Source organism: Poecile atricapillus, chromosome 16, assembly GCF_030490865.1.
Source record: "Poecile atricapillus isolate bPoeAtr1 chromosome 16, bPoeAtr1.hap1, whole genome shotgun sequence".
NCBI lineage: Eukaryota > Metazoa > Chordata > Aves > Passeriformes > Paridae > Poecile > Poecile atricapillus.
In genome coordinates, this window is record NC_081264.1 from 2,801,477 (window position 1) to 2,812,186 (window position 10,710).

Sequence of the window (10,710 nt, forward strand, 5' to 3'; positions counted from 1 at the left end):
CTTTTAGTTTATTCAGGTTTAGTTCCTTCATGGCAGGACTTGTGTCACAGTCACTACACAGCACCAACACACTTTTAGTGTTATCTGAAGCCCAGTGCCGGTGATGTTTTGCTGCCTGGTGTATTTGTCTGCTGAGAGCTCTCCCAAATACAATCATGGCACGTCCAAACTGAAAGTTCTCAGTGATTCCATTTTTAGGAATAGTACAGCTATGCTTTAAAATATTTTTGTGACAAAGGTGGGAAAATAAAGTTTATGATTCATCTCTCAGTCTATCCTTGTAGTTAATGGTAGGCCTAGTAAGGCATTTCCTAGAATAAATGTAGGTTTTGAAAAGTCTTTCTCCTCCGTTACCAATTTTTATAGGCAGGAGCGTCGTTATCTCAGAGACCACAGTCACATTTAGCTGAGGCAACCATCAGAAGCAGAAGGCCAAGGGGCGGACTCGGGAGCTGTGGAGGCACTGTGTGTGTGTGTGTGTTTTGCACCTGAGCACACACAGGGGTGCGGATCCCCACACAGGGGTGCGGATCCCCTCACAGGAGTGCGGATCCCCTCACAGGAGTGCGGATCCCCACACAGGGGTGCGGATCCCCTCACAGCAGCCCCCGAACCCCGCCGTCCCCTCAGGCCCGTTCCCGCCACCGCGGGGGGTCCTCGGCGCGGGCTGCCCTCCGCGCGCCTGTCGGGCCGCGCGCGCGGGCACTGCCTCGGCCGCCTGCAGGCGGCGGCGCGCGAGGACCCCTCGGTGGCGCCATTTTGGAGTGGCGGGCGGCGGCGGCTGTAGCTCCGTGCCCGGTGCCTCGCTCGGGGTCACTCCCGGTCCCCGTTCCCCCCTTCCCCCCCGGCCCCGTCCCGTCCCCGCCGGCGGCAGCATGAGTGTGGTGGAGCACGTGCGGGAGATGGCGGCCGCCGGGCTGCACTCGAACGTGCGGCTGCTCAGCGGGCTGCTCCTCACCATGAGCGGCAACAACCCGTGAGTGCCCCGCCGGCAGGGGGCGCGCGCCGAGTGTGGGGGGAGCGGGGCCGCTTTTGGGGGGTCCCTGCCCTGTCCCTGCCCTGTCCCTGTCCTGTCCCTGCCCTGTCCCTGTCCTGTCCCTCCCTGCCCTGTCTCTCTCCTCTCTGCCCCTGCCCTGTTCCTGCCAGGGATGGAGCCCGCCTCTGTTCCCGTATCAGCATCAGCGTCCCTTTGGGGTGCCCGCTCCGAAATGGTTGTCCTATCAGAGAATCACAGAATCACCAAAGGGACCTTGAAGATCGTTTTGTTTCACCCCTCCTGCCATGGGCAGGGACACTTTCCCCTATGCCAGGGTGCTCCAAGTCCCGTCCAACCTGGCCTTGGACACTTCCAGGGATCCAGGGGCAGCCACAGCTTCTCTGGCACCCTGTGGTAAGGTCTCACCTCCCTCACAGATTTTTCCCCAGAATCCAATCTGAACCTGCCCTCCGTCAGTGTGAAACCATTCCCCCTTGTCCTGGCACTGCAGGCCCTTGTAAATTTGTCTCTCTCAATGCTTTTTGTTGGCTCCCTTCAGGTCCTGGGAGGCCACAGGTCATTAGGTCTGCACACGTACTAAGAATGTTCTAAAAGGGGGTCTTTATAATGTTGGAATAGGGATTGGGACCACAACAGCTGTACAAGGAGCTAGGCTGCCTTTTAAATTTGAGTCCATTCAAACAATACTCTGTTCTGAAGTCTGAACAGGCAAAATGCTGGATCCTTACCTAACAAAAGGTGAATGAATCCTAGGAGAAAGTTGATGTAGTGTCAGGGACATTGACAGCCTGTGGCTTGTTACAGAAAGGATGGGGGCAGTGGCCAAGCAGCCAAATACTGAGCTGCTGTGCTGATGAGGTGTCAGGAGTGGCTATTGGATTTGTTTGTTTACGGATAAAAGAAATTGGTGAGATAACCCCTGTGCGAGGAGTCAGTGCTGTTACTCAATGGTCCTTCCAGTGCAGTAAAGAAGCTGCAGCAGTTGCAAGTTGAAGTCAGACAAATCAAAGCTACAAGCACTTTGGATGTGTGAGGTTTTGATTCTTGTGCAGCCATCTGATCTCAGCCTTCCTGTCTGCATTTCTCCTAGGGAACTGTTCTCTCCTTCTCAGAAATACCAGCTCCTTGTCTATCATGCAGACTCCCTCTTCCATGACAAGGAATACCGGAATGCTGTCAGCAAGTACACCATGGCCTTACAGCAGAAAAAAGCCTTAAGTAAAACCTCCAAAGTCAGACCTTCTACTGGGAATGCTGCATCAACACCCCAAAGCCAGGTATTTAAGAATTAATAATGTGCTGCATCAAGTGATCATGTTCCCCCTTCCAATAAATGTTGCTGACTCAATATTCACAGAGTCACTGAGGCTGGAAGAGATCCTTAAGACAGAATCCCTGCCAAATCCATCACTAACCACATCCATGAACATCACCTTTACATGTCTTTTAACCACCTTAGAATGTGCATTTATCATGTCAAATAAACCTGACATTTAAGGCTAATCAGTTTGATAATATCTGTGGTGTTTTCTAATGCAAAACTTAAAATTGTCTCCAACATGAAATTTTTCTGTATATGTACTTCATACTTTTAATTTGAAGACAGGAACAATATGAACTAGCAGTGAGTTGTGTTGTTAACTTACATGCACCAGATATTTTTCAACGCATTATAAATATTTATGAGGAAACTTAATTAGAAGCAATACCTGATTTAACCAACATCATATTTTCTTTTTTTGTTTCAGTGTTTACCATCAGAAATTGAAGTGAAATACAAAATGGCAGAATGTTACACAATGCTGAAGCAAGATAAAGATGCCATTGCTATTCTTGATGGGATTCCTTCCAGGCAGAGAACTCCAAAGGTGAATTCTGGCAGATTTTTGTCACAGGTTCTTGGTCAGTGTACCTTTAGGATAGCACATAAATATAGGTTTAATGGCATTATGTCTTTTTCATTAGTTAAGTATTGTTTGGTAACATTTCCTACTTTTAAATTACCTGACTTGGACCCTTTTCTTTAAAATCAGTATTTTTTTTTTTATTTGCTCCGTTAGAAAGAATTTAAAGAAAAGAACGAAAGGGGTTAAATGTTTTGTGCATCTTTATTAACTTCTTGTATAGCTGGAGCAATGCCAAGTCCTTGAAAGGCTGGAGACTTTGACAAGTAGGTTTGCTGGTGCTCCATCTTTTAAAATCTTTTAATCCTGTTCAACAACAGTTTAGATAATGTTAAATATTTAGATCCCTTTGTGGTCTGCAGTGCCAAATCTGTGGAGTCTTTGCTCGCTGGCTCTGTTACTCAGAAGGGCTTAAAAGATTAACACATCAGATCAGCCAACTGTGTTTCATGTTAAATTGTCCTAAAAGTGTACATGGCTTAAACTCCAGTTAATGTCAGAGTGTTCTGACCAACTTGCAGAACAGAAAAAGAAGAAAAGATGGAGAAAAGCAAACTTTTTGCCTATATAGACCATGAAATGAAATGAAATGAAATGAAATGAAAGTGCTGCAGCAGAAACCAGCTACTTGTGTTGTGAGGAGCTCAGATAATTTCTGTTCTTTGGTCAATGCTGGCTTCATTCAGAGACTGAATGGAAACTTTCTCTGCCTTGCTAAGCTAATTCAAATGCTTCCATGGATAGAGAGGGATTCCTGGAAGGGACTGATTAATGGATATACAGATCCTACTTGGCATTGTGTATGAGCACTTGCCTGTGGACATGATTTTCTGAACCTGAGAGAGTTTCAGGCTCTCAGTGGCTGATCTGTTTCCCAAGGGAAAGTCTTTAGGGAAACTTTTCTCTCTCAAGGACTGTTGTATAAATAAGATTTTAGTTCTCAAAGGAATGACACGGATGTTCTGAAAGTGTTTTTCTCTTGTCCTACCAATGGGATGAGAGAGATGTTGTTCCTTGTGCCAATCAGGTTAACCTGTACCGGAACACCTTATAAAAAGGGTTGAAAACCCCGAAATAAAAGCTTGTCTGCTTGCAGTAAGAACCCTTGCTTCATGCTTCGTGTCCACTAGCAACACTTGCCCATCTTTTGACTTCTTTGATGCAAAACACAGATTTCAAGGTGCACTGTGCACGTACAAAAGAATGTTGATTTTATTTCTATACTCAGAAAGAAGCCACAGTTTTCATTTTGTACTGTATTGTACCTTAGAGCGTTCTGAGAAATGCAGCTTGTCTTCTGCCCAGAGCAGAGGCAGGCAGGCTTGAAGACAGAGTTGTGACCTTTCTTAGTGATTCTTTCTCTTTCCTCACACTTGACTGTCCCACATTTCTGTTGTCTACAGATCAATATGATGCTGGCAAATCTCTACAAGAAAGCAGGTCAGGAGCGCTCCTCGGTGACGAGCTACAAAGAGGTGCTGAGGCAGTGCCCCTTGGCCCTGGATGCCATCCTAGGTGGGTGTCTGCACTCTGTGAGCACTGCTAGAATTTTAATTACACTTTACACTTCTGTAACTGTCTTGCATTTGCATGTCATACCCACATCATACCCAGAAATTGTAACAAGCCCTGTAAACAGCTGTTTGTGCTTGTCAAGGGTCAGAATTTCTGCTCCTAGACAATTTGTATCAAAAGCAGTTTTGGCTGAGATTGATGTATGAACCCTCCAAACAGGTTTGCTCTCGCTGTCGGTGAAGGGAGCAGAAGTGGCCTCCATGACCATCAACATAATCCAGAGCATTCCCAACTTGGATTGGCTCTCCGTGTGGATCAAGGCATACGCCTTTGTGCATACTGGAGACAACACCAGAGCAATAAACACCATTTGGTAAGAGTTGAAAGAGTGTGGTGCAATCAAATCATATATAAATTCTTATATATAATGATATTCAAAATGTCATTTATAAGTAATGGGCATTTTTTTCCCCTTTAAGCTCTTTAGAGAAGAAGTCATTGCTGAGGGATAATGTGGACTTGCTGGGGAGCTTAGCAGATCTGTACTTCAGAGCTGGAGATAATAAAAACTCTATCCTAAAATTTGAACAAGCACAAATGCTGGATCCTTACCTAATAAAAGGTGAGTAAATCCTGAGAGAAGGTAACAGCTACATGCAGTGGAATATTGTATATTGTTTACCCAGCTTTCAGTTCAGAATTGACATTCAGAAGCTGCATGTCTTGAACCCTTCCAGGTAGTTGCAGTTTAAAGTAGGTGTTTGTGGTTTTTGTGGCTTTTTTTTCTCGTGAATGATCTTTCAGTTTCTTGAGGGTTGATCCCAACGTGTCTCTTTAGGAATGGATGTTTATGGTTATTTATTGGCACGCGAGGGTCGGCTGGAGGATGTGGAGAACTTGGGCTGCCGGCTCTTCAATATTTCTGACCAACATGCAGAGCCCTGGGTGGTATCTGGGTGAGTTGTTTTCTTTCTTTTCTCACCTCAGCTCTCCATTTGCTGGATGTGGTGGGTTAGAGCAGGCACAGTGGGTTCAGCTTGTTTTGTTCAGAAGGTGCTTTTCTATCCTGTCTGTTCTGTTCTCAGGTAACTTATATTAGCTCTCTGCAAATATCTATCATGTTTATTTTCTGTATGTTGAATCTATTAGAGTTACACACCTGTGCAATACCAACAATATATTCAACAGAAACAGTTTAATATTTATACTGAGGTTTTTTAAAATTTCTGAAGAAATTTTTCTCTTAACTTCAAATGCAAGTAGTTCAAAACCCCCATGGTTTTTCCATGGTTGTTACAGGCGCTGCAGGCAGTGCATGTTTACAATCCCTCTCCTTTTTCTCTAGGTGTCACAGTTTCTACAGCAAACGATACTCCCGTGCCTTATACTTGGGAGCCAAAGCAATCCAGCTGAACAGCAACAGCGTCCAAGCCCTGCTGCTGAAGGGAGCTGCTCTGCGCAACATGGGCCGGGTGCAGGAGGCCATCATCCACTTCCGTGAGGCCATCCGCCTCGCGCCCTGCCGCCTCGACTGCTACGAGGGTGAGCCCTGGGCAGCTGCTCTCTGTCAGGGCTGCTGTCCTGCTGATGATGAGGCAAGGGAGGGGACAGCAGTTCTTTCCTCCTGTTGGCTTTCTAGGAGATAATTATTACCCTAAAAACCTACGATGTGATCAGGAGAGGGATGCGAGAGAAGGTGTGGATTTGTATGAATGATTTTCAAAATGGGGTTTTCTTGGTTTTTTTTAGTCTGGATGTAAACAAACTTGGGTGTTTTGAGCAGATCACTTTTGGGTGATGATGTTAACTGATGGTTACTTCTGCTGGGAGCTTTGTTTTCTCATATTTTAAATTTTTTAATCTTGTTGATTTCAACAGCAGCTTCAAGTAGTGAAGAGTCCTGTTGAAGTATTAATTATCTTAGTATTGGAACTGGACAACAGTGTTAGATTAGGTGTACTTAGGGTTGGGTTTTTTTTCAGTGCCTGACCATTAATGAACATCAAGCCAATTATCTGTACAATGAGTATGTTGACATGCATAGATTCACTTTCTCAATTGCAATTTGTATTTGCTTATTGGAGCATGAGCTGTTCAGTACCTGAGTGCTACTAAGTGCAAATAATAGTGGAGGGGTGAGTGCCCGTGGTGCTGACTCAAGCCCTGAAGTGTTTCCCTCTGACATCACCAGGTCTCATCGAGTGTTACCTGGCATCCAACAGCATCCGTGAAGCCATGGTGATGGCAAACAACGTCTACAAAACCCTGGGGGCAAACGCCCAGACCCTCACCCTGCTGGCCACAGTCTGCCTGGAGGACCCAGTCACGCAGGAAAAAGCAAAAACATTGCTGGATAAAGCTCTCACACAAAGACCTGACTACATTAAAGCTGTGGTAAAGAAAGCAGAACTCCTCAGTAAGTTCCTTTTCCCCCCATGTTTGTTTAAAGGTGCCCTTGTACATGGAAGGGTGTTCTGGAGCCACATGGATGTGGAGGATGTAACAGTGATGATACAGTCCAGGGGTTTATCAGGAAAAACCACAGGAATTAGTTGCATCCAGCAGCTGATATTACACTTAAAGCAATTGCAAACAAAACGTTTTGAGTTCAAAGCAGATGTAATTGTGAATGTAACAGCTATTGCAACAAAACATCATTGTTTAGAGCTCTTCTTGCAAGAAGGAGAGCGCTGCTGTCCCCCCTTGCTGACAGGTCTAAGGGGACGAATAGCCTTGTGTTGGGAAGACTGTGAACACTCTGTCTTTTTATAGATTTATCTCAGCTATTGATGAAAACAGTAGTTTTGCCTGTGAACAGGTAGAGAGCAGAAGTATGAAGATGGGATTGCCCTGCTGAGGAATGCCCTGGCCAACCAAAGTGACTGTGTGCTGCACCGCATCCTGGGGGACTTCCTGGTGGCTGTCAACGAGTACCAGGAAGCCATGGACCAGTACAGCATAGCCCTGAGGTAAAGCACAGCCCCAGACTGCAGGAGGTTTATAAGAACCAATCATCAGTTTTACTGAGTGAAAAGATGAGCTGTTAATTGATTAGGATCGGAATCAGAGGTGGCTTTGTATCATTCTCCCTTAAAACAAGCAAAACAACACAAATGACACCCTGTTCATGAATTGGTTGGTCTTAAGACTTGGAACTGAGAAGTGCAAAATGTAGGGACTGTGTTAGTGCTAAATATGTCAGCAGGCTTGTGATTCCTTGACTTAACAAAAGGATTAAGGCATGGAATTATTTATAGTTATTAATTATTTTATAGTCAGACTTTAGGATCCATTCCTTTACACTAGAAGGTGCATATAAAAATGAGCTGTTCGATAAATTTAAGTAGTATGATTCAACTTCACATAATCTAAATGCTATTTTAGGGTGTTACTTTGTTAAATATTCTGATGTTTTGATTGCAACATCTTTGCCTTAAAATCCAGCACATTATGTCCGCTGCAAACTTGCATAGCTTAAATGGGTCAGCTGCTTTTTGCCTGCATAGATTATATTTAGTCAGAGTCATTTAAATTTTTACTGCTTTCATGTTACTTTATAATTAGTATTGTTGGGAGAGGTGACTAAGTTTTCTGGAAGAGTGGGATGTTTAGATAAATGTGTTCTTGGGGATCAGAACTGTTTTATAAAGAGATTTAAGACTCAGTGTTACAGCAGCTCAAGGGGAAGTTGCATCATCATCTAAAATAAGCTTCCTGATGATGTTAAACAGGAAGTGCAGACAACAGGATGAGATTTTATTGTTACTCTTTACACAGAGGCCACAAAGAGAAAAAAAAAGTTTCCAGACAATGATTTTATTTTTCTTCCTTTCTTCAGTTTGGATCCAAACGACCAGAAGTCACTGGAGGGATTGCAGAAAATGGAAAAAGAGGAAAGTCCAACAGATGCCACCCAGGAAGAAGATGTGGATGACATGGAGGGAAGTGGAGAAGAGGGGGACTTGGAAGGCAGTGACAGTGAAGCAGCTCAGTGGGCAGATCAAGAACAGTGGTTTGGGATGCAGTAAAAGCCTCCTGCTGCTTGTTTTGGCACTTGAACACATCACTAGGGCCACTCTTCTTAGAAGAACAGAAACTATGCTTTATTTTCAGTAACAAAGGACTTTCTTTTTTTGTTGTTTTTGTTTTTTAATAGACTCTGAAACCAATTAATAGTTCTGTGCATCTCAATACTCTGGAGATTCTTGGTGCTTCTTATTTATTAAGTGTAAGGGACTAACTGCATCCAAGGTTATTCACAACTTTAATTTGGAAAACTTCCTGCTAAAACTAAAACCATCAGAACCTGAGGTGTGTAATGAGCCTGCTGTTTGTGATGAAAACAATGTCTGAGTTCTGTCCAGGGCTAAGTGTGCTTGGGCAAGTTGTAAATACAGTGGTTTGTACTCCTTTGTGGGAAAGGTCTTGCTCATTTGTATGCAGCCATTTGAGTCTGGGGGAGCTACTTGAGTGTGGCTGAAAGCAGAACTTTTCTTTTGCTGGGTTTGTTGAATTAATTTGTCTTTTTCTAGGGCATTACCTGTCCAGAATAAATCTGGGACAAAGGCAACTTGGACTTGCAGGACACCTTTTGTAGCTGACTGATTTCTCTGTGTACAGAATTGAGCCAGTGGTGGAGAATTAAAGTCATTTCTTCAACCCTTATTAAACCCTGCAATCACTTAAAGTCTGTACATGAGCATTTATTTTAAAATGCAGTTTAGTTTTATTTCAGTATGTTCCTGGAAGGTTTTGCAGCAATGACTCAAAGCACTTTACATTCTGTGTACAGCACTGACATTTAAAATGCTATAAAAAGAATTCATTCCTCTTCCCTTGCACTGCTGAGAAATGTTAAATTATGTAAATACACATATTGTCCTGTTTTTTCCATGTTTATATACTTCCTGGTTTTGTCAGGTAATTTTTGAATTCATGTCTTTTCCCCTCACCTTTGGAAGCAAAATTGCTTCACATATGAATTCCCAACATCAGCATTTCAAGGGTGAACTGCTTTGGGTAATCTAGAAACTGTTTCAGTTCTGTGGGCTTGATGTGTGGGAAGAGGAATTACTTATTTTTCTTACAGTTCTGATTTCCTTAGTCTTTACCAAAACATGCTTTTTAAATCTTTATATCAAGAGTTTAATTCCTTTTGTATTTATTTTGTTACCACAGGTATGCTGGAGAACACAGACCTTTTAGAAAGCTAAAAAAAAATAGTTTTGAGTAACAGCTGCAGGGAAGAGTGGCTGTTAAAAATACATGACATGGAAAAGAAGCTTCTCCCTGACAGGTAGATAAGGGTAAAATATCCCTCTGTGATGTTGTATCAAAAATGCACAACAAAAGAGGCAGATTATTGTCTGTTTTGGAAATGTTCTGGTATGTCATGGCTTACAGAGGAGGAGTCCAATAGTTCATCCATTTAAGAAAAGAAAACAGCTGCCTGTCTGTTCTCTCTGGAATTCTGTGGGCTTTAGAGTTCCAAAATACTGAGTTATGGTTATTTGAAGGTGATGGGGGAAGAACAGCAGAGCAGAGCTGTCGTGGCAGTTGGATTTGGCATCAGCTGCTCCTGCTCTTCCCACCAAATGTGTGCATCTCAGGGAGAGCAAATATTTCATTAATGACTTTTTGGCAGATGAGAGGCCTCGTCCTGTTCGTGTCTTTGCCGTTGCTGTGGGATGCAGTGAATGGATTTCAGCTCATCACGTGTCTCATAACAGAAAAAACGTGCAAGCATATTCAAAGCATCTGTTTTTATATAAAAGAACTTTGCTTTCTCCTCACACTCAGCATTCACCAGACATATTCTGCAGCTGAAAGCTGGGTAGCTCCATTAGCTTTCTAGTTGTATTCCAGGCTTCTGCTGTGGATGAAAATTGAGTTGTGTTACTAAACTAAAGACAGGATACATTTAATTATGAGGAGTATATGTAGGAGGTATGTGATGTATTTTTCAGCTGTTTTATTCTAATGGTACCTTTGAATAGGTCATTAATTTTAGGTGGAAACCACTGGTTTTACACATTTCTCTGAAGTATTTACATAGAAGAGGAAACTGGAGAGCCACAGTTCTGTTGAAACCATTCTGTAGTGTGTTTGTAGATAATCTGATAATCTCTGCTTTTAGAACAGACAGGAAACTAAAACTACTTCAAGATGAGTCCTTAGGTGCAGCTTGAGCAAACAAGTCCAGGCACAGCTCAGAACACCTTGAGATGGCTGTCAAAAGTGAGTTGTATCCTCACAGCTTTGGTTTTCTGAGAACTTGGTTCCTTACTGAAAATG

At 43.3% G+C, this 10,710-nt stretch overlaps 1 protein-coding gene across 1 annotated transcript; it reads left to right on the top strand.

Annotated features, from left to right (window-relative positions):
* Nucleotides 1-824: 824 nt before the first annotated feature.
* On the top strand, nucleotides 825-9,884 carry ANAPC7 (anaphase promoting complex subunit 7). The gene is made up of 11 exons (XM_058851510.1): nucleotides 825-976; nucleotides 2,088-2,274; nucleotides 2,746-2,865; nucleotides 4,305-4,416; nucleotides 4,636-4,789; nucleotides 4,896-5,038; nucleotides 5,255-5,372; nucleotides 5,762-5,958; nucleotides 6,608-6,832; nucleotides 7,235-7,385; nucleotides 8,255-9,884. Exons 1-11 carry the CDS (start codon nucleotides 876-878, stop codon nucleotides 8,442-8,444), a joined length of 1,698 nt encoding a protein of 565 aa, XP_058707493.1. The 5' UTR covers nucleotides 825-875; the 3' UTR covers nucleotides 8,445-9,884.
* The last annotated feature ends 826 nt before the right edge of the window (nucleotides 9,885-10,710 follow it).